Consider the following 26121-nt stretch of genomic DNA (forward strand, 5'->3'; position numbering starts at 1 on the left):
AGCAATGTCGAGCATCTTTTCATGTTTTTTGGGGTATTAACTTTTTATCTAATATATCATTGGTAAGTAGCTTCTCCCATTCCATAGTTGCTTTTTCCTTTTATTTATAGTTTCCTCTTCACAATCTTTTTTTTTCCTCCTTTTTTGGTCACATTTACAGCATATAGAAGTTCCCAGGGCAGGGATCGAGTCTGAGCTACAGCTGTAACCCATGCTGTAGCTGGGCAATGTCAGATCCCCAACCCATTGTCAGAGTCCCAGCCCAAGGCCAGGGATTGCACCCACACTGCTGCAGAGACAATGCCAGATTCCCTAATCTGCTGTGCCACAGAGGAAACTCCCCTCTTTACAATCTTTTTTTTTTTTTTTTTTTTTTATTACAGCCTCTTCTGCAGCATATGGAAATTCCCAGGCTACGGGTCAAATCAGAGTTGCAACTGCCAGCCTACACCACCGCCACAGGAAGGCAGGATCTGAGCCACATCTACAACCTACACCACAGCACATGGCAACATGGGATCCTTCACCCTCTGAGCAAGGCCAGGGATCGAACTTGCATCCTCATGGATACTAGCCAGGTTTTGTTACCACTGAGCCATGATGAGAACTCTCCCTTCTTTACAATTTTCATGATAGTGAAAACCCATTCACTTCTTTGCCTTGTGGCCTGACCAATGACCTCCTATCTGTCCTGTTTGAAGATCCAGGGACCAGCTTCAGAACATGCCGGAAGGAGGGCTCGGCTCTCTGGTATGGCACCTTGTAAGTTATCCTGTGGGCATCACATCCACCCAGCCATTCATCCACCCACCCATCTATTCACCCACCTACCCATCCAACGTACTTGTTGAGCAGCAGCTCAAGAGCTGAAGAGGTACACATGGATGGTCATACGGACAGACCTCAGCTTCATGGAACTTGTGGTGGGGGAAGTAGACAGGTTATCGGGAGAATGAAATGCAGTGTGATCTGTGCTGAAATAGAGTGAGTCTTCTAGCACTTAGCAGGGGACTTGTTCCAGTCTGTGAGAAGATTTCACAAAGGAAGTTTAGTCTTGGGCTGAGACTTGGAAAGTTAACAAGATGTAACCAATAAAGTGGGGAGCGAGACGCAGGGAGAATATGCCTGAGAGAAGCCGGGGCCCAGAGGACAGCTCCTTGGAGGTCTTAGAACGTGCAGTTGAGGATCTGAAAACAGTTGCATTAAGGCGGGAGTGGTGAGTGCCACGCAAAGGGGGACAGCAAGGCATGGATTCTGTGCTGCAAGGTGCTGAGGAGGGTGGTGTGAACAAAGTGAATAAGCGGGGGTGAGACAAAGTGAGTGGACTCTGTGAGTGGACCCCCGTGGAAGACGGGGGAGATCAGGGGCCCTGGAGTCAGATTCTGGGTGAATGAGATCCTTGGCCCCCTACTCAGTGTGGGACCCCTTCCACACCACCCTACTGTCTCCGGGCGAGCCGGCCACCCAGGAGGGGCACTTCCGGTGCTGGGGGAATGCAGCACCTTCCACCCAGCTCTGTTCTTTCTCTCGGGGAAAGGATTTCTTAAAAACAGCACCAGGGAGTTCCTGCTATGGCTCAGCGGTAATGAACCTGACTGGTATCCATGAGCATGTGGGTTCGATCCCTGGCCTCGCTCAGTGGGTTAAGGATCTGGCGTTGCCTTGAGCTGTGGTATAGGTCAAAGATGCAACTCAGATCTGGTGTTGCTGTGGCTGCGGCAGCTGCAGCTCCAATGTGACCCCTAGCATGGGAAATTCCACATGCTGCAGGTGCAGCCCTAAAAAAAGAAAAAACAAAACAAAACAAACAACAACAACAACAAAAAACAGCACCAATGCACCTCCCTAGCCCTGCTACCTGGTGTCCTCTCTGCATACTTGAGAACATCCCTGCCGTCTTCTTCAATCAAGGCTTTGACTAGATCACCCCACACCGGTCTTCCTTCCTCCAGGCAGGGCAGCCTCAGGTCTTACCAGTCGTTCCTGGTGCTCCCAGCTGTGTCCAGCCAGCCCCATCTTTCCAGGACCACTCGGGCCCAACCTGCTCAGCCCAGCTGCCTTGGGAGCTTCTGTCTGAATGCCTGGCCCCGTGTCCAGGTGTGAACTTCCTAAAAATCCCCTTTGGGTCACAGCCTCAGCTCCCTCTCCAGCTTATCTGCCACCTGCTCCTGAACTTAAACAGGCTCTTGTGAGCCAGAAACCAGCTCCTCTCCCCCTAGGGCCTCCTCAGCTGTTCCCAGATGACCTTCTCAAGAATGATCAATGGCCACAGCGCACTCCTCCCTGAGACGGTGCTGACACCTGTCATTCTCAAGCGCCCTGACAAGGACTGAAGGACAGCCGCAGCACCTGCCATGAGATGTTTGTTCATAGTCCATTAGGAGCCATGGAAACAAGAACAGCTATTTGCAGCATTAACTGAAGGAAAAGGGGCGGGGCAAACGAGAATTGGACCAAGCCTGGTCGGGGAGGGTCCTGCCTGTGATTGCCGGGCAAAGGAAATTCCTCGTAACTCTCGTGATGGCGGGAGACCTCCCGCCTTTGAGGTGAATTAATCACCGATGGGGCCTGGCCGCTGGGGATGCGATAGCCACCCCCCCACCCGGGTCCTCAAAAGAGAGTCAGCGGAGTCCCAGGAGTCTGTGGCTTTGAAGGGGGCTATGGGTGCAAAGCAGGGGGTCTCTGTGGAAGCGTAGCCATCTAATTTGGAAATGGTGAGCTTCCCCCCTGCCCCATCACAGGGGCCCAGGGCATGGAGGGCCCAGCAAAGAGCTTGGATGGTCTGGGATGTGCAATGGGTTCTCTCTCAGTTCCTCACAAGCTGCGTGGCCCTAGGTAAGTAACTTGGTGGCTCTGGGCTTCTATCACAGGGTTGGTGTGGAGAGCTGGGTAAACTGGGCTGCAGGTTACACACGTAGTGGATGCCATTCCCCCTTGCAATGCCTGAGCTGCGGGCCAAGGAAGAGGCCGCCTCCAAGGCGAGACAGAATTGTCTTGAGTCTCAGAAACCCTTTGTCCTTCCCCGGGCTGGCCCTGAGCCAGTGACAGGTTGGCTGCGGGGGAGCGGAGAGCCCCATGCATGGCCTGGATGGGGGAGGGGGTGGCCAGTCTGTCCTGTCTCGTAGGAGCTTCCCACCTGGCCTGGCCCCAGGAGTCCTGCGACCTGGATCCCCCTATAGCTCTCTGCCCACCTTGCAGAGGGCACTGCGGGCCAGGGGCTCTCCCACAGACCTCACTGGCTCCAAGGGCATCTCGCTGGCAGAGCCGCCTGGGCCATGCTGGAAGCATGGGCTCCAGCTCTCAGTCCGGCTCCCACACACCCACCTTCTACCCACTTGGAATGTTCTTTCTTTCACATCTTTGCCCAGCGTGTTTACTTCCTGAAACAATCTCCCCAAGGCACCCTGCCTTCTTGTCCGGGCACACCGATCATCACGCTTGAATAGTCCACAGACATATGGATTAAGCTCCGACTGTGGGCAGTTTAGGGTGAGGAAGGGAGGAGGGGAGCGAGGCCCTGGGTAGACAGAGCCACACACTCCCTCCTCCAGACCTGGGCTCACTCTTGCCTCTGCTTGCGATCCTTCCTCTGGCACCTTCGGGCCAAAGTAGACTCAATCTTCAAGCCTTTGCTGAAGTGTCACCTGCTCTGGGAGCCTTAGCTCAATGCTCCTACTGTTTTTCCTTTCACCCGGAGCTGCCGTACTGCTTTGGACCTCTCCAGGGCACTCCTAAGGCATGTTTGAATTCAGGCTGCCTCTGGGTCCTGGGGCCTTGGTTGCCCCCCCACACCCCCACCCCCGAAAATGGAAGAGTACCACCTCAATCATGGTGTGATTGTACAGAGTAAAGGAAATGGTACACTGACCAGCTTGCCCTAAATGCTGAACACGTTGTAACGATTACCAGCAGCATCTTGATCTCTGCATCCTTAGCACCGAGCCCAGGGCTGAAGATGCAATCAGTGCTAAATGCTTGTTTGGTGGATGATGCATCGATAGACGGTGATGGATAAATGGAGGTATGAAATGTGTTTCTAAAATATGAGATGATTCTTGCTGGTTTTCCATGATAGTTTGGGGTGGGGTGGGGGGGCCAGGGAGAACCTGCAACAATGAAGCTTTTCTTGTAAGCCTGCCACACACCCATGCTCAACACACCATAGGTTGTCTCATGTGAGCCTCATTATAGGAAGACATCACAGAGAACAAGGAAGCGGCTGTTCCAAAATCAAGTCACGGCATCAATAGCACACAGTCAATACTAGACAGTCAGGTCCAGTGGCTCTGGCAGTTTCCTTGATACCTGGCAGAAGGGCTTGCTCCAGTCCTTCCTCAATGCTAGACTGGAAACCCCCAGAGGGCAAGGTGTCTCTGGAGGCAGGGCTGCCCCACCCAGGGCCCTGTATAAACTGCTCCGGGAACCCAGCTTTGGAGAAGCAAGAGAGGCTGGGGACTGGGCTGGGGAGGGCGCTCTGGGTCTCGCCCTGTGGATGCCGGCTGTGGGACTCCCAGGCACTCTTCCCTCTCCTGTTCCTGCAGCCACAGCCCTTAGCAGCCTCCACACACAGAAGGAGTTAACGCTGGGCTTAATTTCTTGAAAGATCCTGAAGCTTTGACTCCTTGGCCTCGCCCTCCTCCCTTTCTTTGCAGAGTCTTCCTGATCTTTACACTTCCTGCAGCTCCCTCCTCCTCACTCTCACCTCCTGGACTCCAAAAACACTCTGATTGCCAGGGTGGGTCAATGGTTAACACTCCAGCGGCTTTATATAAGCCTGCCTAGCCGCCTACCTGCTACACCGTTGGTCCTGCTGGTGCCTGGATCCGGAGGGTGACCAGGCAGCCCTCGTGGGTCCACACCATGGCCACCTGCTGGCAGGGCCTGTGGGCCTATCGCAGGTACCTGATTGTCTTCTTCCTACCCATTTTCCTGCTGCCTCTGCCCATCCTCGTCCCGACTAAGGTAAGGATTTGGGGTTCTGGGCACAGAGACGCTCCAAGGGAGCAGGGGAGGGACGGTCTGCCCCGGGGCCAGGCATCCCTAGGACCAGCATAACCCACTCATCCCTCCCAACCTGGAGGGGAGGCTTTCACCTCCTGGTCCTCCTGAGGGCTGAGGGCGACGGGGTCAAGGGGGCTTTGGCTTGGCACCCCGTAGCAGGTGCCTAAGGGAACGGCTTAAGTGCACTTGACACCTACTGCCTTCGGGAGGCAGGAAGCCAGTTCTGCAGGGGAAGTACCGGTGGAGGCAGATGGGGTTGATCTGATGCTGTGTGTCCACCCCGCCCTGGATGGAGCTCAGAGGGCCGGAGCCGGGCTTGCTGCTGGAGAGGGAAGGATGGAGATGGGGAGGAAGCTGCCTCAGGCAGTTTGTGCCTTAAAGACTACAGACCGAAAGAGAAGACCCTTGCCTGTGATCCCAAGGGCGAAGTCTCTTGAGGAGGAGGGGTCGAACTGAACACCCTGCCTGGGGGCAACACTGATGTGGACCCTGAATGGAAGGGGAAATGCCACTGCTTCCTCTCTGCCCCCACCCACCCAGCGGGAGTCGTACCTCCCGCTCCCATTTCTTGGAGCCCCCACTGCATGTCCTGTACTCCCAGCAACCCTCTCCTTTATCTCGCGAGGCAGGTCTCACTCCCATTTTACAGATGGGGAAAGTGAAGTCATTTAGCCTCAATCCCGGAGCAGATCCTATTTTCTGGACCTCAGCTATTAGATACTTTGGGGACCTCCTTGGAAGTAAAAAAAAAAAAAAACACAAAATTGTGAAGCTAAAATTAATATGGGGCTTTGGGAGGTGGCCTTGGCATCCAAGCCTCACAGCGAAAATCCCTCTGGCAAGTCGCCTAGTTAGGAAGTGGCAGAGCTGGGGGGTGCAGTCTGCCTACAAAGCCTGTGCTGCTGCCTTAGACACGGAGACAGAATCCTGGCTCTGGCCTCACCCCACACACGCCCCCCACAACTGCCCAATGAGCCCTTTTCTTCCTCTTGTCACAGACCGGGAAATCGAGGCAGGCTTTTTGGTTGGGGTGTCCCAAAGGGGTAAGGAACTGGGAGGTAGAGGTACAGCCCCTGGGCCCCCGACACCTGGTAAGTGACAAGGCCCGGCTGACTTTTGAGCTCACCCCCATCCCAGGTGCAAGCCAGTGGCATCTCTGGCCCCATCAGGTGGCTTTCCAGACAGGTCGAGCCTAGTGTGTGCACCCTGGGAGGGTGGACAGACAGGAGCTGGGATGCCCATTTTACTCTCCAGGAAAATATGGCCCAGGAAGATTTAGTAACTTGCCCAAGGTCAGTAGGAGAAGCCAGACCTCCTGGGGGGAGTGCGGTGGGTCCGGAGCCCCCATCTTCCCTGGGCTGTACCCTGCCCTGCCGCCTGCAGGCACAGGCTCCCTGGTCCTGATGCAGATGAGCTGCCCGGGTTCCTCTGTGTGGCGGCCAGCCCCTCCACTGGGGCCCTGGTGGCCAGTCCCTCTCAAGGACTTTGCTCCTCTAATTATCCCCTCCTCTCCTGCGTCATCAACTTTTCCCTCCCTGCCTGATCTCTCCCGTCAGCTTACAAACGTGTGTTCTCCTATTACAAGAACAAACTCTCCTTTGGTCCCACATTCCCGCCCCAGACGCCTCCTATCTCTGCTCTCTCCCAGCAGAAGGCCTCAAAGACTGTCTACACTGCCCGTCTCTCCTTAGACAGCTCCAGCCTCCAAGATTCCACCCAACAAGGGGGCGCTCGTCAAGTCCCCATCGGCATCCGTGTCACCAAACCCCTGGGCCGTGCTCGCCTTCCTCAACCCCTCAGCAGCAGGTGTCATGGCTGGTCACTTCCTTTCTGCTGTGCTGTCTTCTTTTGGCTCTGGTGACACCTTTGCTGGTTCTCCTCTCCCCTTGCCCGCTTTTCTGGCTCCTTCTCCCTCACCGCCCTCTCCCCCGGGGGATCTTCCATGGTCTCCCGCTTTAGAAAGCATCCCTAGGCTGATGATCCCCCATCTGTAACCCCCGCCCTATCCTCTGAACCTGTCTTTTCTAACTAACCCTGGACGCCTCCGCCCAGCCCCCAACGTTTCCTTTTACGCAGCAGACGCGTCCACACGTCCCAGACACAACTCTAATTCCTCATCTCTCCACCTGCCTCTCCTTGGGGTCTTATCAAGATGTGGCTCAACCATCCACCACAGGGCCACTCCTGACGCCTCTCTTTCCTTCACTTCTACAGACACCAGCACGTCCTGCTGACTCGATTTCCCCCCAACACTCTGAAAGCAATGGCTCTCCACGTCTCCGCTTTCGTCCAGGCCACGTTTCTCTTCCATCCTTACCCCTCCCTAGACCCCTCCCTACCCACCCCTTCCCCAAAAGCCGGAATGGTCTTTGCCAAACATAAGACTACCCTGCTCAAAACCCCACATGGGGGGGTGCTCTCACGGTGGCACAGCGGCAACGAACCCAAATAGTATCCATGAGGACGTGGGGTCCATCCCTGGCCTCGCTCAGTGGGTGAAGGATCCAGCGTTGCCGTGAGCTGTGGTGTAGGTCTCGGACAGCTTGGATCTGGCGTTGCTGTGGCTGTGGCTGTGGCATAGGCCGGCAGCTGTAGCTCCAATTCGTCCCCTAGCCTGAGAGCTTCCATATATCGCAAGTGAGGCCCTAAAAAAAAACGGGGGGGGGTAAAAAACCCCAAAACATTTCCTCTTATGCAGCAGACGTGTAATGTGAATGTGAGCATTGGCTTCCCTTCAAACTTGAAACCCAAATCTCTCAGGGTAGCCCGTGTCTCTGGGCTCCACCCCTGCAGACCCTCTGTCTCCAGGACCCACATCCTACCTTTTGTTGGCTCTTCTCCAGCCTCACCAGCTTTCCCTCTGCTCCACCATCTTCCTGCCTGGAAGGTTCTTTTCCCAGATGCCTCTGTCTCAGTCCTTAGGTTTCAGCTGAAATCTATCTCCTCAGAAAAGCCTTCTGTCGAGCAGCCCCAATCACTCTTTACGACAAAAACCTGCTATTTAAAGGGCTTTCACTCTCTGAAACGATGTATTCCTTTATTTTCTATTTATTCTCTGAACCCCCCCAACCCCCACATTAGATGGTAGGCTCCCTGAAGGCAGGGACTTGGTTTCTTCCCAGGACCTGGCACATAGTAGGTGCTCAACAAATACTCAAATGAATGAGTGAATGTGGGCAAAGAGGGTCCCATCCTGAATTCCCGCTGAGGGCCTGCTCTCTGCTGTGACTCCCTTAGCTTCTCTCCACGCCCCCGGCCCCTGAATTGGGAAGGAGGAAGCCCAGACGGGCTCAGATCTGTGTCCATATAATACTTTACTGACATCTGTCGAGTATTGTTTTATGTGCTAGTCATTGTGCCAAGCACTTCAAAGCCCTGGCCCATGTATTTCTCACCACCACCTCCGAGTTACTGTGAGGTTGCTGCTGTTGTCACCCTTTTACAAATGTGGAAACTGAGGCCCGGCACAGTAAAGGAATTTGCCTCAAGTCTCAGCTAGGAAAAGGCTACGTCTGGCCTGGAACCTGGCCTTGGCGGAGGTTGTCTAGAGCATGCAGGGTTGTCCCCTGCTTGGGAGTCACCTCTTGAGCCACCTACCCTCACGGCCACCCCGCCATCAGCCAGTGCTTCCACCGTCATTGTCTGGGACGTCTGTCGAGCTCTGGCTCTGTGCTGGGGGTGACCAAAAGGGAATAAAGATGCTCTGTCCTCAAGCTGCTTTCAGTCTAGAGGACCATGTGTTCATGCTACATGGAGTCTAGCCCGAAGCCGGCAGGAGCTCAGGGGAGGGAGAAAATTCTTCCACGTGGGTGAGGGAGGATCTGCATTGAGCCTTGAAGGCTGAGTGAGATTTCAGCAGTCAGAGGCCTCCGTAGAGGGCAGGCCCGGTGAAGGGATCATCAGGAGCAAAGGCATGGGGACCAGAAATAGTAAGGTGTGTTTGAGGAATAGCAACAGATCCTAGAAATTCCCATCACCCCCTGGTGGTCCCACTGGGTGGGAAACAGTGGGGCCTGAGGCCTTCTCAGTGCCCCCCAACCCTCCAACCAGATTCTAAAGAAGTGCCATCGCTGTGCCAGACACCTTACATCTATCCATTCACTCATCCCTTCATTCATTTTTAGGGACCCGGTATTGTGTGACAGGTCCTGTTCCAGTGCAGGGAGTTGGGGGGTAGGATTCAGGGAAGATTAGGCTCCTGGGGGTGGGGGTGGGGGTGGGGACGGAGAGACACACAAAAAGCATATACAGTGAAAACCATGGAGCAGGCTGTGACCAGGGGTTGGGGCGGGTCTGCTCTAGATGGTGTGATCAGAGAAGGCCCCCTGGGAGGGTGACTCTTCCTCTAGAACGAGTAAGAGCCAGCCAAGCACAGCTCTGGGCAAAGAGCTTTCTAGGCAGAACACACAGTGCAAAGGCCCAAGGCCAGGAGTGAGCTTGGCAAGGTGGATGGATAAATGAAGCCATCGGGGCAGGGGCCCTGGGCAGCAGATGACTCAGGTTGAGTTCAGAAAGGTGGGGGGAGGTCAATCAATGTCACCCCTACAAGGTCAGGGGAAGGCCTGAGGATTTTATGCTAAGGGCCGTGAAGGATAAATACTTGATCAGAGGTCTAAGAGCAAGTAAGTTAGGGAGTTCACGCCGTGGTGCAAGGGGTAAATGATCTGGCTTGTTTGTCTCTGTGGCAGCGCCAGTCTGATCCCCAGTCTGGCTCGGTGGTTTAAGGATCTGGTGTTGTCTCTGCAGCTGTGGTATAGGTCACAGCTCTGGCTCAGATTCAGTTCCTGGCCCAGGAACTTCCATATGCCATAGGTCAGCCAAAAAAAAAAAAAAAGTAAGTTAGATTCAAAAATACTATTAAAATACCTCCAGGATCCAACAGGACCATCTGTGAAAACTGTCTCCCCATGGAGCCGTGTTTGCCGGGATAGAGCTTAGCTGAAAACCAGGCTATATTTACAGCAAGAGCTCAGAAGGCAGAATCTCTTCCTCTGAATCACCTGCACTCCTAGGATATAAGGAGAGTGCTTATGCTTGTACATGCATTTTTTTTAAGCGCCACACCTGCGGCATATGGAGGTTCCCAGGCTAGGGGTCGAATCGGAGCTACAGCTGCTGGCCTACACCACAACTCACAGCAATGCCAGATCCTTAACCCACTGGGCAAGGCCAGGGATCGAACCCGCAACTTCATGGTTCTTAGTCAGATTCGTTTCCGCTATACCACGACAGGAACTCCCTGTACATACACTTTAAAATCTGTGCGACTGAGATACCCATTGGAGTTCCTGTTATGGTGCAATGAGATCGGCAGCATCTCTGGAGCCCTGGGTCGCTGGTTTGATCCCTGGCCTGGCACAGAGGGTTAAGAATCCAGCGTTGCACGATGTAGGCCGCAACTGTGACTCCGATCTGATCCCTGGCCTGGAAACTCCATACGCCACAGGGGAGCCCAAAAAGGAAAAAAACACGTAAAAGAAATGCCCATGCTGCCAACTATTCTGGAACCTAAAAATGGACCAGGATCGTGGGCATGAACACCGTGCAAAGAATCTAGACCTTAGTTCTAGAACCTGCTTTTATTTATTTATTTATTTATTTATTTTTGTCTTTTTGCCATTTCTTTGGGCCGCTCCCGCGGCATATGGAGGTTCCCAGGCTAGGGGGTCGAATCGGAGCTGTAGCCACTGGCCTACACCACAGCCACAGCAACGTGGGATCCAAGCCTTGTCTGTGACCTACACCACAGCTCACGGCAATGCCAGATCGTTAACCCACTGAGCAAGGGCAGAGACCGAACCCGCAACCTCATGGCTCCTAGTCGGATTCGTTAACCACTGCACCATGACGGGAACTCCTGCTTTTATTTTTTGAGACATCCTGGCTTGGTTGAGAAGGAAGAGTCCAAGGAACAAATCAGGGATTTTGAAGTCTTGTAGATATGGGTCCAAATCCATTCTAAAGCGTGTACAGCCATGTGACCTTATCAAACCTCCCCGAGCCTTTCACCTCTAAGAGGCAGCTGTCGAGAGGAAATGCGATGACAGGTACATAGCGTGCCTGCCACCCAAGGCTCAGTAAACAATGGTTCCCCGTGCCCTCTGCCCCCGGTCTGAATTCCAGGCCCCTAGAAAACACAACACAATGTTTCAGGCACTGTGTAGTTGCTTGATTTATTTCCACAGATGACTTCTTCTGCTCACCAGGGCCTTGGTGTTCTCATCTATGAAACAGTAAGGCGAGGTGTGTCTGGTCAGCCCCCTCAGGGCAGTGAGGTGTGGTCCCTAAGTGTGGCCACAATCAGCACTGGACCGCATGGAGCCAGGTTCTCTGGCTTCTGGAGGTCCAGGGAGTAGGATTAGAAGACGGAGCCAGCCTGGACAGACCCTGGAGTAGAGAGAGAAGGTTCCCCAGCTGGAACGTGGCCCCCAGATTATCAAATCATGTCCGTGTTTTTAGCACCTGCTAATTGAAGGTCAGAAAAGGGAAATCGAGGGAGATTCTTCAGCAGTACAGTTTCCTGGACACCATCCAGCTGCAAGGCACAGGGCTGTCGTGGGCATCAGACACACGGAGGAGTGTGGGAATGCCTCCCTCATCCCTGATTCCCTCCTGCTGCTTTGCTCTTGAGTGGACACAGGCAGCCCTGGCCCCGGCCCAACTGAGATGTCAGGACTCTTCCCGCCACTTTTGTTTTCTCTGACACTCAGACCCATTGGTCTCCCCTTTGGCCTCTGAAAGCAGAAGATGATGCAACAAATGCATTCCCATTAAGGTGCAGAAATAAACAAAGTCACCAAATGAGATCGCACAGAGGATAGGAAGGGAGTCGGGTTCCAACGCTTGCTTTTGGCAGAGCCTCAGAGGCAGGCAGGGGGCGGAGACGCTTTAGAACAGAAAGAGGGAAGGCTTCATTCAGGTGTGCCCAGAATGAGGTTGTTGGCAGAGGGAAGCTGGAAGTTGGAAGGGAGGGCTAATTAGAAATGGGGCGTCCTTGGCCCCCATTGGCTAGGGAAGCATATTTGGCTTTCGCTGATTGGTCCTGAGTTGGAAGTGGAGGTAGAGAATGACGGTCAAAAATTAAAGAACCTGGCAGTCATTGAGCAAATCCTGACTGCCTGGGCCGGTTGCTGGGGTGAAGGCTGTAGTTTGGCTCTAGGGTTTTTTGTTGCAGAGATTGGAGGACCTGGATTTGCATATGGACTGGCCACTGCCCCCTTTGTATGTTTCGTCTCGCAAAGGTGTGCCATAGGCATTTGGAGGGGCCTGTTATTCCTGGAATGAATATCTCACACACACACACTCCCAGCCCACTCTGCACCTCCTTCCCTAAGTTCTGCCACCTGGCTCCTTCCCTCATGGTCACCCTTAACCTAGACACCCAGGACAGGCACCTGGGGAGGTTTCCTCCTCCCACTCAACAGCCATCACCCAAATCCTCTGTCTTCTCTCTCCTAACATCTCAGGAGTCCATCCTCTCTCGCCATGTCCACTGCCATGACCTTCTCTGAGGCCCTGTCATCTCCCTACTGGACATCCCAGCATGGCCTCCTGCGACCTCCCAGCTTCCGTGTCTGCCAAGCTCCCAGAGGGCCAGGGCCGGACCTTGGCTGCCTCAGATAGAGTGCCAGCTGTGCCCTGCACAACTCCCTCTGCCAATGGCTTATGGAGTCGTACAGGGCAGAAGCCGTAGGGAATAAGCCATTTGGGTCCCATGCCACAGCTCGCCAGCTGAGCTTGGCCAGCCCAAGGTGCACAGAACTGGGCAGCAAGGCAGAAGGTATAGGGTGGCTTTGGAGGACGTCTGATTCCTGACTTCCCACTTCCAAAGCTGGGGATATAGGCCTTGGAGTCAGGCACATTGTGGGGCCAAGGAGAAAGGATCCCCAGGATTCGGTTCCCACTTCTGAGCCATGAATGCCGCTGGCTGTCTGCCGCTGGTGAAAACTGTGGGCCCTTCTCAGAATATTGCCTTGAAATGTGCAGAATAAAATGCATAGGATGACAAAGGAAACCAACCTTTTTGGGGGGCCGCCCCCGTGGCATATGGAAGTTCCCAGGCCAGGGACTGAATCTGAGCTGCAGCTGTCACCCGAGCTGCTGCAGCTGGATTCTTAACTCGCTGCACCACAGCAGGGTCTCCAAACCGACCCTTTTGAAATACCCTTATAAAAATATGAAAAAAATAAATTGCAATTCGGAAATATAGGCAATTCCTTATTAAAGCATTAATTAAGATCTAGTGTTAGTATCCTAATGACCATACGTTCCAAAGAGTGATGGATATAAACAGTGTTTGGAGATCCATTCAGAGATCATTGCGACCACTGATCTGTCACGTGTCTAAGAGCCAAGAGCCACAATCAAACATTTGTGACAAAATTGCCAATAGTTCCATTCACAGCTATGTGGTCCTCCTGCCTCTGTTCATAACCTTAGTTATATGTTAGCTAAAGATGGAATAGTGTTCCCGTCCAACCTCACGGGTCCCTGGCATTCCACGCCCCAGTTAAGAGTTCCATGAACCAGGAAGGGTCAGTGAGTCATGCCACAGCCCGGGTAGTAGGATGGGGCCATGGGGCCAGAACCACCAGGGCCAGGGAAGACTTCTGAATGGAACTTCTAAGGTTTGGGGGTGTTCCCGTTGTGGCTTGAGCAGGTTAAGAGCCTGACTGGTATCTATGTGGACAGGGGTTCCATTCCTAGCCCCACTCAGAGGATTAAGGGATCCGGCATGGCCACAAGCTGCGGTGTAGGTCGCAGATGCGGCTTGAATCTGGCATAGCTGCAGCTGTGGTGTAGGCCAGCAGCTGTAGCTCTGATTAGACCCCTCGCCTGGGAGCTTCCATATGTCTTAGGTGAGGGTCGAAAAAAGAAAAAAGGAAAAAAAAAAAAAAGAAAGAAACTGGTTTTGGCTTTTGTTCCAGAGACAGGCAGGCAGACATGGAGAGAGGATGCAGGGAAGTCGTAAGCGGGGAGGGGAGCCATAGATACCACCCGCTGGAGCTCACAGCTCCCTGTGGAGGGTGGAAACAGAGCCCCAGAAGTGAAGGACCTTGCCCAGAGCTGGGTGGCAGGAAGCGGCAGGCCCCCATGAAGACAGCTCCATTTGGATTCAGAGCCCTGGCTCAGCCCCGTCTGCGACTGGAGGACACCCCCCCACACACACTGCCAAGGATCGAGTCAGGGGAGAAGGCAAAAAGCTGGGGCTCAAGAACCAGACGGGCTGGATTCTTCACTTATTTGTGTGACTTGGAGATATTTGCTTTCTTTGCACCTTTGTTTCTTCATCCAGGAAACGGGAACCATAGTCCTTCCCTCACAGAGAAACTAAATGCCATTAAAACCCACCTGCAGTGCGCAGAGCTCCAAGCCTGGCGTGGAGCAGTCCTCTGGGGAATTCAGCTGTCCTTATTAGTAGAACGATCTTCCTGAGTCAGCAGAGCCATACACCCCCCCCTCCTAGCCCCCATCCTTGTCTCTGGCCTGAGAATTCTGAGGGGTGGGGGCGTGGGATCACCCCAGGGTCCAGAGCGGCTGGCCTGCCCTTCGCCCCCCCCGCCGGGGGGGGGTGGCTTTCTAGCCATGCAATCACTGCAGGTGAGAAAATGGTTGAGGAAACAGCAGTTTCAGCAGAATCCACCTCTTGCTGGAAGAGGAGAAGGAGGGGCGGGTTTCTGCTCAAGGGTCAACGTGGCCCCACCCCTGGGGCACAGGAGTTCACGTCCACGGTGAGGAGAAGTGGTGGAGGGTTCATGGAAAGACTGTGAGCCTGGCATCAGACTGACTTGGCCATGCGGTCCGTGCGCCGCCCTGCTCCAGGGATGCCATTGGTGTAGACCATGCAGGCGGTTATGCAATCCCAGACACCTCGCCTGGGTTCCAGCCTGGCTCTGCCACTCCCTTGTTCTGTGACCTTGAGCCAGCCACTCACCCAGCTTACCCTCTAGAGCGCACGTATAACAGGAGACCATCACACCCACCTGAGGCTGTAACTACCAGCATGAAAACACTCAGATCCTAAGAGTTTCTCAATAAAAGCAGCTTCGTCTTGAAACCCTCCTTCAAGCTTAGGGTACCAAGGGCAGGAGGTGTAAGAGGGGAGCCCAGCCTGTACCAGGTGGACAGAACCAGAGGGGCAGGGCAGTTGAGACAGGTGAGAGAGGAGCCCCACTGTCCCAGCATGCAGCCCCTTCCTTTGGCAAACACAGAGTGGGCAGGTTCCCCCAGGAGGCTTGGACACCAGCAACCCCTCCCCTGGAGGCTTCCTTTTGGCTAACAATTCCCCCGCCCTCCCTTCACGGGGCCTGCTCTGTCTAGGAGGGTGGGCCCCTTGGACTTCCTGTCGTGGCTCAGCGGAAACAAACCTGACTAGTATCCACGAGGATGCAGGTTCAATCCCTGGCCTCACTCAGTGGGTTAAGGATCTGGCATGGCTGTGAACTGTGGTGTAGGTCACAGATGCGGCTTGGATCCAGCACTGCTGTGGCTGTGGTGTGGGCCAGCAGCTGTAGCTCTGATTTGACCCCTAGCCTGGGAACCTCCATATGCCGCAGGCGTGAGCCTAAAAAGACAAAAAATTTAACAAAAAAAAAAAAAAAAAAGGTGGGTGGGCCCCTGACTCTGGAATCGTCTGACTTCATTCCTGCTCCAGGTTCCCTCCCAGGCCTGCGGTCTCTAGCTTTGGGGGCCTCATGAGGGAAAGGGGGGAGACTCCTAAGACTATGATCAGGGTTTACTCCACAATTCTCCGCACAACATAGGGATGGGAGGAAACTTTCACATATTCTGTAAATGAGAATGACGCCTCCTGGAGTTGTGCAAAGCAGTGGTCATGCCAGGATCATTAGAAAGAAGACCCTCACCATTCCCGAAACTTTTCAGTGATTCATTCATTCAGGAAAAATTTGCTCTGAAACCTCAAGGGTCCTGAGCTCCAAGGATCCAGATACTACAAAACGGTCTCTGTCCTCATGGAACTCACCTCTCAGCAGAAGGAACAAATACTACTTATGATGTCACAAAAATGAATATATTTTTATGTGCTCTGATAAAGCCAGGGAAGGCCAGGGTGCCCGGCAGGGATTCACATTTCCCAGGGCCAGGTTTCACCTGGACAAGCTCCCATCTCATCTAGGGATCCTCACCTGAGCCCCCTGCAGTCCACAAGGGGTCTGGATTATAACGTCTAGGCTCCCCGAGGTCAAAGACAAGATAGTGAGTGCTTTGCTTTGTTTTTTATTTCCCTTTTTTTTTTTTTTTTTTCCGGTCTTTTTAGGGCCGCACCTGTGGCATATGGAGGTTCCCAGGCTGGGGGTCTAGTTGGAGCTACAGCTGCCGGCCTACACCACAGCAACATGGGATCTGAGCCACATCTGCGACCTACGCCACAGCTCACGGCAACGCCGGATCCTTGACCCACTGAGCGAGGCCAGGGATCGAACCCGCAACCTCATGGTTCCTAGTCGGATTCGTTCCCACTGCACCACAACGGGAACTCTTTTATTTCCCTTTTTATAGAGGACCTTGGACTTGGGAATCAATGACTGAGTGTCATGGGCTCTCCCCACACTGCCGCAAATGGCCTGTTTTCTCTGGGGAAAGGAGGAGACGTGACTCTGGGACGCAGGCCCCTCCCGCAGCTTCACTCTTTCCCTCCCGCCCTCAGGAAGCCTACTGCGCCTACACCATCATCCTCATGGCGCTCCTCTGGTGCACGGAGGCTCTGCCCCTGGCCGTCACCGCCTTCCTCCCTGTCATCCTGTTCCCCATGATGGGCATCATGGATGCCTCCAAGGTAAGCCTCCCATCCGCGGGAGGAAGGGCTCCCAGGGACGGGGGAGGGGGTCTGCCCTAGGAGGCTGGTGATGGAGGAAGCCTCGTCGTAGGCAGGGGCCATGGAAGAGGGCTCCCTGCTTCTGCTGGGCAGGTCAGGGGGCACTGAAGGTGGAGGCAGCTAGAAGATCAGGGGGAAGGCATTCTAGAAAGGCCAGGTGCATACCTGGTGTCGAGTTAACTCCAAGTGGGAGCAGGAGCTCCCGTCATGGCTCAGCGGTTAACAAACCTAACTAGTATCCACGAGGAAGTGAGTTCAATCCCTGGCCTCGCTCAGTGGGTTCAGGATCTGCCGTGGCCGTGAGCTGCGGTGTAGGTCGCAGACATGGCTCAGATCCTGTGTTGCTGTGGCTGTGGTGTAGGTCGGCAGCTGTAGCTCCAATTAGACCCCTAGCCTGGGAATCTCCATATGCCGCGGGTGCAACCCTAAAAAGACAAAATACAAAAAGAAAAAAAAGGGGGGAGGGGAGCAATTGGGCCTGGACCAGGGAGGTGGAAAAGCCTTTATCCAGGAAAGGGGGACTTGAGAGCCAACTAAAGAGCCTGTAAGAATAGATAGATAGATAGATAGATAGATAGATAAAAATTAGTTAATAGTAAACACACACACACACATATAAGCTTGTATCCTTCTAGTTCAGTGGCTCTGAAACTTGACCATGCACTGGGATCACCTGCAAGGCGAAACCACAGACGGCTGGGCCCTACCCCCGAGTTTCCGATTCAGTAGATCTGGTCAAGGTCTAAGCCCTTTCATTGCTAGCAAGTTCTAGTTGGGGATGATGGTGACCCAAGAACACTCTGAGCACTGTTTTTCTAGAAACAGCATTCAGTGATCTATCTCCCAGCCAGTGGCTTGACACACGAGTGGAGTCTGGCTCCATGATCGCTCCGTCACTCCTGAAGGGAGAAAGGATGAGTTTGGCAGGAAGAGAGGACACCGGTTAATATTAAAGGGCGCATGATCCAAAGACCATTTCCATGTGGGTCCGAGAGCCCAGGGGACCAGCCTCTGTGGGAATAGGAGCGTCGGCGCCCTGTGAGGCCAGAGGCGTGCGGGGACCCCTTCTGCTTCTCAACCGTCCCCGTCTGCCAGGTCAGCGTTGAGTACCTCAAGGACTCCAACATCCTATTCATCGGGGGGATGCTGGTGGCCATCGCCGTGGAGCACTGGAATCTGCACAAACGCATCGCCCTCCGCGTGCTCCTCATCATCGGCGTGCGGCCCGCCCTGTGAGTTCCCACGAGCCAAGACCAGAGCCCCTGGGCCGGGGGCGGCGGGGGCGGGGGGGTGTTCTGGGGATCCAGTCCCTGAAGGGATGCTGGAACACCAGTGTGTCTGTCCGTCCGCGCCTAGGCTGATCCTAGGCTTCATGGTGGTCACGGCCTTCCTGTCCATGTGGATCAGCAACACGGCCACCACTGCCATGATGGTGCCCATCGCCCACGCCGTTCTGGAGCAGCTGCACAAGATACCGGTGGGCAAGGATGTGGAGGAGGGCAGGGGCAACCCCGCCTTTGAACTCCAGGAACCGAGTCCCCAGCAGGAAGAGACCAAGCTTGATGAGAAAGGTGAGGCCAGGCCTTGCTCCCAACCCTCGGTTCCTGGGGAGGCTCTGAAGCCATGTCCATGATGGGAGGGGTCATCTTGGCAGCTTGAGGGACAGAAGAGGGAGGTGAGCAGTGCAGCGACCAGTTTGTCCTGGTTTGCCGGGATTTTCCTGGTTTTGAGATGAAAAGTCCCACAGGCTAGGAATTCCCTCCGTCCTGAGCAGACCAAGCTGTGGTTCTCCTTGGCAAGCAGGGAGCAGGAGCCTGGGTGGGCCGTCAGGGCTCCAGGCTCCATTCTTCCCTGTGATTTGGATCATCTTCTTTCTCTGTGCCTCAGTTTCCCTCTCTCAAGAGAGAGGTGGTAGAGTTCCCATCGTGGCTCAGTGGTAACGAACCTGACTAGTATCCATGAGGACGTGGGTTCGATCCCTGACCTCGCTCAGTGGGTTAAAGATCTGGCATTGCTGCAAGCTGCAGTGCAGGTGGCACACGCAGCTCGGATCTGGCATTGCTGTGGCTGTGGTGCGGGCTGGCAGCTGCAGCTCTGATGCAACCCCTAGCCTGGGAACTTCCATATGCCTTTAGGTTGGTCCTAAAAAGACCAAAAAAAAAGAGAGAGAGATGTGTCTGAGGGTCACTGCCACCTGAGACTCCAGAGGGTGCTGGCCCTTGCAGGCCTGAGGCAGCCTCTACCCTCCCCCAAGCCCAGGTCTAGGCTGCTGGCTCACAAGGTGCCCCAGAGGCCATGGAACCCCCTACTGTGCTCCCCGGAGCTGGCCATGCGTCCACCAGAGACCTGAGCCCTCCTTTGTTTCCAGACAACAAGCAGGATCTCCCTGTCCCAGCTGCCCCTTCGGAGTCCAAGACACAACAGAATGAGGAGCAGCTCCGCTTTACCCAGGGCATGAGCCTGTGTGTGTGCTACTCGGCCAGCATCGGGGGCATCGCCACCCTGACGGGCACCACACCCAACCTGGTGCTGCAGGGCCAAGTCAACTCGTGAGTGACTGAGGGGCAGGGGGTCTGCATTCTGACTGGGAGGGCAAATGGAGCTGGCTTGCTGCTGGGCAATGCCACACATCATCAGCCTGTACCCCTCTGCAGGATCTTCCCCCGAAACCCCAATGTGGTGAACTTCGCCTCCTGGTTTGGCTTTGCCTTCCCCACCATGGTCATCTTGCTGCTACTTTCCTGGCTGTGGCTGCAGATCCTCTTCTTAGGGTTCAAGTAAGTGGCAGCGTGGGTAAGCGATGCCCTGGTGCCTGCTCTTACCCTCTGGAGGCTTCCAGTTGGGTACCCAGTTAGCCCTATGGAAAAGGACTTGACCCCCATCCCAGTGAGAAGACCTCTCCTCCCAAGGCCTTTTCATACACTTGTCCCCACTCCCTGCCAACTTCAGGGGATTACTGGTTGGACAGTATTACCCCATTTATCTGATGAGCAAACTGAGGCTCAAGGCATGGTACACAACTATATGGGTCAGTGCTGGAGCTGAAAACCAGTTCTCGATGCCCAGGCCAGGTCCCAGTCTATAATGATCCATAGTCCTTTGGCAGGTGCTGAAGGAGCACATGCTATGAGTGCCGTCAGTTATAAAAGTACTTGTGCTCCTACTGTGTGCTGACCCTGCACTTGTGAATACTAGAAGCATTAGGCACAGCCCCTGTCCTTGGAGCTCACCATCTAATGGGTAATGATAAGGCGGAGGAAGATCACGTGCTGTAGAAGCACAGCCCGGGATAGTGGAGATTCTGGAAGGTCCCTGGCAGAGATAATGCCTGAACTGAATCTTGTGGAGTTAGAGTCAGCCAGCTAAGGAATGGGGTAAAGGCATTCCAGCGGCAGGAAGAGCTTGTACAAAGACACAGAGACAAGAAGGATGGGTTTGAAGGAACTCTAGTTCTGTGTGGTTGAAACATAAAGAGCAAAAAGGACCATCAGGATATGAAGCCAGAGAGGTAGGCAGAGGAAGATTACAGGGGCTCCTGTGTGCCACATAGAGTGTGGACCTTGTTCTTGAGGCCAAGAGTAGTAAATAGGTTTTATTCCTCCTATTTCCAGCCCTTGATTACTAGTAGTCACTAGAGATCTGGGTTGAAAATCATGTGAGACCTTGCTGGGGCTCAAGTGGAATCAAGTCTGGGATTGATTAGTGATGTCTGCTATGAATACAGGAGAAGAGTGGTGGTATGAGTATCATTGTGGTTCTTATTTGTCCTTCCTGCCCAGGCAGTGCCGAGCCATTGAAAGTTTTTGGTTTTTTGTATGGCTGCACCCGCGGCATGTGGAATTTCCTGAGCCAGGAATTGAATTTGAGCTACAGCTGCAGGCCACACCCCAGCTACAGCAATGCCAGATCCTTTAAACTGCTGCACTGGGCTGGGGATCAAACACACACCTCTACAGCAAACCAAGCCACTGCAGTTGGATTCTTAACCCATGGTGCCACGGCAAGAACTCCCATTGGAAGTTTTTAAGTACTGTTGCTATACTTTGGAACAATCACTTGGGCAGGTACAAGGAGGCTAGCTTGAGGTTGGGGGCTACCAAGCAAGGTGGTAGTCAAAGAGATTGGCACAGCGCCAGGCACCATGAAGGAATTCAAAGATGTGTGAAGCATGGCATTTGCCCTTGAGGAACTCACAATCCAGCACGGAAGTTGAGCTTCGCCCAAATGAAAGTTAAAAGTCAACGTGAGTTAAGCCAGTGGCACTTGGATGTGGGCTGCAAACTCCTGTGGGTAGGGTTCAGGCTGGCAGAGGATGCCCAGAAGCAGTTGGAGAGGGAGGAGAGGATTTCCTGAAAGGCTATTGGAGGAGAGAAGTGATGAGTCCAGGCCAGAAGGAGGCACGGGGTCCAGGCCGCTAGGGCCTCCTCACGCTGGGCAAGGGAGGGCTCCGCACAAGAGAACCCCTGGAGGGCTGAGGGGTTCCATGGGGCAGACGGAGCAGGACTAAGCATAGGGAAACCAGGCCCCCAGCCCCAGCCATCCCTCTGTTCAGTAGGAGCCATGACACCCCAAGGGTCTTCTGTTCTTCTTCCAGAATCTTGGGTGCATCAAGAACCTTAGGGCAGCAGCCCTGAGGTGGCCTCTGAAGGCCTCAGAGCCCCTTACCCCACTGCCTGGTGTGGTGCCCTCACGAGCTGTCCCCACCCCCACCTGCAGCTTCCCGAAGAACTTCGGCTTCGGGGACCAGATGAAGGAGAAAGAGCGAGCGGCCTTCGAGGTCATCCGGAGGGAACACAAGCAGCTGGGCCCCCTGAGCTTTGCAGAAAAGGCTGTCACTGTCCTCTTTGTCTTATTGGTGGTGCTCTGGTTCACTCGGGAGCCAGGCTTTTTCCAGGGCTGGGGCAACCTGGCTTTTTCTGATGAGGATGGGAAAAGGTGAGTGTTCTGTTGGGGGGAGGAATATTTCTGGGAGGAGGGAAGAGAGGAGGGCCCCCAACACAGAACAGGAAGTGACACTGGGTTGGGGGGGTGGATTTGCCAGGAGGGGTTGGCACATCTGTGGGAGGGGCTCCTTTCCACCGCCCCTCCACGCTGCAACCTGCGCAGCTCTGAGCCACTAAGCCTGCCCTCCCTGCACCGCCCACAGCATGGCATCCGATGGGACAGTGGCCTTATTAATCGCTGTAATTATGTTCATCGTGCCCTCCAAGATCCCAGGGCTGACTCAGGAACCAGGTAAGCACCTGGCCTGGGGCAGGGAAGGGCCTCTGGGCAGACCCTGCCTTCTGGCAGGCAATGTACCTTCAACCACCCTCGGCAGGAGTAGGCAAAGCCCAGAGAAGGTGGAGTGACTGGCCAAGAGCCCGGGGACTCAGGGACAAAGTCAGAACTGAGAGTCCATCTCTCACATGCATTAAGTTCTGATAGGGACCCAGTCAGACAGAGGCCCCAGGTGGAGGGGACAGAAGCCTGTCCGCTCTTGATGACGTCTCCTCCTCTGCTTGGGGAGTAGGAAACCCGGGAAAGCTGAAGCCACCTCCTGCCCTCCTCAGCTGGAACACAGTAAAAGAGAAGCTGCCTTGGAACATCGTGATCCTTCTGGGTGGTGGCTTTGCCCTGGCCAAGGGCAGTGAGGTGAGAGACCCCGCCCCCTCCCCAGCCCTGAGTACCCCCCTAGAGGGCAGAGCCTTTGCAGCCCCTGGAGAAACAGCTTAGAGCCCTGAGGGAGGGGGAGGAAAGACAAGCCATAGAGACATCTCCCCAGTCTTGTTTTCAAAGCCAAAGAGAAGGCAGGCTTCTCTGAGCAGGGACTGTTCTCAGGGACCACCCACTCCACCCCCTCCACCCCCTCACCTCCTGCCAGTCAGGGAGTGCAGTAGCTTTAGCACCGGGGAGTGCATAGCTGGCTGGCAGTGGATTGATGCAGTTTTGCCAGCTGGAGCCACCAGGGGGCGCCATAGCCACATACCCAGGCCGGCTCCCTGGGACCAGGTCACAATTTCCCCACAGCCTCCGTCCAAGCGAGAAATCCCTGAACCTGCACCCCCAAGCCTCAGTGTACCGGCTAAGCTCCTTCACTGCACAGACAAGAGCTTCCCTGGGTCAGGGATTAGTTAGTTCATCCCTTGGTCATTCACTGACCATGCCAAGTGCTGTGCTGGGTGTTGGGTGGGAAGCATTATAGAAGATAAAAAGTCCCCAAGTTCCGGTCGTGGCTCAGTGGGTAACGAACCCGACTAGTATCCATGAGGATGCGGGTTTGATCCCTGGCCTTGCTCAGTGGATTAAGGATCCAGCGTTGCCGTGAGCTGTGGTGTAGGCGGCAGATGCAGCTTGGATCCCACATTGCTGTGGCTGTGGTGTAGGCCAGCAGCTAGAGCTCCAATTCGAGCCCTAGCCTGGGAACCTCCATATGCCATGGGTGTGGCCCTAAAAAGACAAAAGCCAAAAAAAAAAAAAAAAAAAAAAGATAAAGTCCCAGCTCCCTGGGGCTCACAGGCTGGCATTACGTGGGCAAGGCAAGAGCTTGGAGATCTTCTGACCCTGTGGACTTCCTCATCCCCCTGTTGGGCCTTCCCAGCCTCTACCAGTGCCTTCCCCCTCTCCCCCTTGCCAGGAGTAAGGTTCCTTCTGTCCCAACCTGCTGGGCTGGAGGGGGCAGGGAGAGGGCTAAGGCTGGCCAGAGACCTCCTGAAGAGAGGCAGGAGTAAATGCGGGCCAAGTCTTTACTCCCACCGAGCCCCAGGTTGCCCAAGAAAGCCCTTTGGCCCCCTCTCCTCACTTCCCACCTGACCCTTCTCCCCACACCCAACTGTTCTTCAAGAGCAAGAGAGGGGGCCCCTTGGGTCTAACTGGGTCTCATCGTCCCCTCCAAGCTTCCCTTGATTCGGAAGACTCTAGAGAAGTAGGGGCAGGAGCAGGACCCTCCCAAAGCTTCAGCAGGGGACTCCGGGGCCCCGGGCAGCCGAGCCGTTCAAAGACCACTCTCCTCTGCCTACAGGAATCGGGCCTGTCAAAGTGGCTGGGGGACAGGCTGACCCCCTTGGAGAGCGTGCCACCTCCTGCCATTGCCTTCATCCTCTGCCTCCTGACTGCCATCTTCACCGAGTGCACCAGCAACGTGGCCACCACCACCCTCTTCCTGCCCATCCTGGCCTCCATGGTGAGCCGGCCCCGAAGACACACCTCCTCCAGAGGGCCCTTCTGCCCACCCCACCCAGGGGCCCTGCCTGCAGGTCACAGTGACCTGTCTGCACCTGCTCTCATCTCTGAGAAAGGACCCCTGAGCTTCTACCCTTCCCCGGGCTCTTCAGCAACCATGGGCCCCAAGGCTCTCTGGTTCCTGACTCACTCCATCCCTGGTGACATCACCCCTGGAGTATCCTGATGGGGCTCGCTGGTGGCCTCACCCACCTCCCTTGGCCCAGCCCCTGTTCTGGTCATTCCTGGAGTGACCAGGTGAAATTGCTTCCCAGAGCGTCCCCAGCCCCTTCTTCCCCAGGTGCGTTCCCGCAGCCTTTGATGATGACACCCCGAGCCCCTTTGAGATCCATTTTATGGGCCCCTCCCCTTACCATGCCCCACAGGCCCGGGCCGCACCCTCATCCCCTCCAGAGAGGTCAAGGGGCCCTTCCCAGGTCACCCAGTCCCTTCCTGCAGAAGCAGCAGGTTCACAGCCAGAGTGTGGATTGGGGTGGGGGTGGGGAGTCCCTCAGAGAGGGAAGAAGGAGAATTGGGGACCACGCCGTCCCCTCTGGGATGGGGACTAAGATCAGCTCTGCCACTGTCCCCTCCTCCAGTCGCAGGCCATCTGCATCCATCCTCTCTACGTCATGCTGCCCTGCACGCTTTCCAGCTCCCTGGCCTTCATGCTGCCTGTGGCCACCCCACCCAACGCCATCGCCTTCTCATTCGGAAGCCTCAAAGTGACTGACATGGTGAGCGGCAGGGGTCGCAGGTGCCTCGACACTCCTTGGTTTCTCTTTCCCACTTGGTGCCCCACAAAGTAGCTTCAGGCGACTGAGTTTTCTCAGAGTTGAGAGTGGCCCCTCTGGGGTGGGTGAGTGACAGCGGGGGAAGTTGGGACATGAGCCCTAGTTGGAGTAGCTTCCGGCCCTACCAGCCCAAGCCACATGAGAGGGAGAGAGGGGTGAGGAGTTTAGGGAAGGTGCCAAGATGCCAGGTGCCCACACGCAGGGAGATGGACTCAGAATAAGACCCAGGGCCCCCGAAGCTCCCTTTTCCCTCATTAGCACTGAAAGTAATGCCAGTGGCAGGGGCATCGCCTAGTGCTGCAGGTTAGACCCGAGGGGGGACTTCCCAGGGGGAGTTTTGCTGGTGAGCGAGCACCTGTGAACACCTGAGACACGGGTGCTGGCCCCGCTCAGCACCCACGCACTCACACTGGCTGTCCTCACCCCAGGCCCGAGCGGGACTCATGCTCAACATCGTTGGGGTCCTGGTCATCACGCTGGCCATCAACAGCTGGAGCATCCCCATGTTCAACCTGCACCACTATCCCTCCTGGGCCCGTTCCAACACCACGACCTGCGGGGTCAGCCAGGCAAACACCACAACACCTAGTCCCTAGACCCCGGGATCACCTGCCCAAACCAGGGAGACCGACCACCCCTTTCCTAGAGATGGGAGGGGCTCCATAGGCTCCAAGCCAGACCTGGAGAGGGAGGCGTGGGTAACCTCGTGTGAGGCTGCAAGGAAGATGAGCTCGATCCGGAAGGTCTGAGGAAAGCATGTGTATGTGTATGTATGCGTGCGTGTGTGTGTGTGTGTGTGTGTGTGTGTGTGTGCATGCGGCACGTGTTTGTGCACGCGTGCGTGTGTCTGAAGACGGTGTGTCATGTGAGGACGTCTGACAGGGGTCTGCGGGGGCCCATGATCCTAGGTGTGTATCCTTGATGGTGTGCATGTGTGAGGTGACAGACGCGACAGACAGTGTGCTGTGTCCGGCACTCCAGGTCTTTGTCTGCCCCGCTTGGTGGGCGACCAAAGCCCCTTTGCCCTCTATTTATTGAAACTCATGTTGGTGCCGCAAAGCTGCCCTGCGGCTGCCATGGCAACAGTCTCTGGGCCCCGCCCAGCACACGGAGTGCTCCCCAGCCTGTCGGGTTTGTGGGGAGGGTTCAAAGATCAGCCACATTAAAGTCTTTCAGTAGAGTCTGCGGTGGTTTTTCACGGCCCTTTCCAGGGCTGGTCCACAACACGGTTTGGGCCCCAGGTGGGGGAATATGCTGGGAGGGGACCTGGCATCTGTCCTGCAGGGGGGC

The 26121-nt window shown here is 55.1% G+C and overlaps 2 protein-coding genes across 6 annotated transcripts in view; one reads left to right on the plus strand and one right to left on the minus strand.

Annotated features, from left to right (window-relative positions):
* The window catches only part of SLC46A1 (solute carrier family 46 member 1), a 59063-nt gene extending 51131 nt beyond the window's left edge, over positions 1–7932 (minus strand). The window contains exon 1 of one of the 4 annotated variants that reach the window (XM_084982841.1): positions 7824–7932. The gene's annotated coding sequence lies outside the window, so the exon portion shown is untranslated. Of the gene's footprint in view, positions 1–1974; positions 2332–7823 lie in introns of those variants that run through there. The other 3 variants (XM_084982843.1, XM_084982844.1, XM_084982845.1) reach the window with 3 other exon arrangements.
* SLC13A2 (solute carrier family 13 member 2) lies at positions 2293–26011 on the plus strand. Of its 2 annotated transcripts, XM_084982683.1 has the most exons (14): positions 2293–2835; positions 3936–4021; positions 4653–4962; positions 16670–16798; positions 17933–18069; positions 18194–18408; positions 19206–19386; positions 19492–19614; positions 21554–21772; positions 21984–22072; positions 22350–22471; positions 23838–23999; positions 24637–24774; positions 25260–26011. In XM_084982683.1, the coding sequence occupies exons 3-14, from the start codon at positions 4861–4863 to the stop codon at positions 25425–25427; spliced, it is 1785 nt and encodes a 594-aa protein (XP_084838809.1). In that variant the 5' UTR covers positions 2293–2835; positions 3936–4021; positions 4653–4860; the 3' UTR covers positions 25428–26011.
* The last annotated feature ends 110 nt before the right edge of the window (positions 26012–26121 follow it).

The sequence above is a fragment of the Sus scrofa genome, chromosome 12 (genome assembly GCF_054392235.1).
Source record: "Sus scrofa isolate SSC_HxYL_T2T_F1_AM1 chromosome 12, Sscrofa_HxYL_maternal_Yorkshire_Landrace_v2.0, whole genome shotgun sequence".
Classification (NCBI taxonomy): domain Eukaryota; kingdom Metazoa; phylum Chordata; class Mammalia; order Artiodactyla; family Suidae; genus Sus; species Sus scrofa.

Bases quoted from the DNA above. Each gene is read 5' to 3' on its own strand.
- SLC13A2 (XM_084982683.1), top strand. From the start codon at position 4,861: ATGGCCACCTGCTGGCAGGGCCTGTGGGCCTATCGCAGGTACCTGATT. The intron at 4,963-16,669 runs GTAAGGATTTGG...TCCCGCCCTCAG, and splicing joins CCATCCTCGTCCCGACTAAG to GAAGCCTACTGCGCCTACAC. The intron at 22,073-22,349 runs GTAAGCACCTGG...CTTGGGGAGTAG, and splicing joins AGGGCTGACTCAGGAACCAG to GAAACCCGGGAAAGCTGAAG.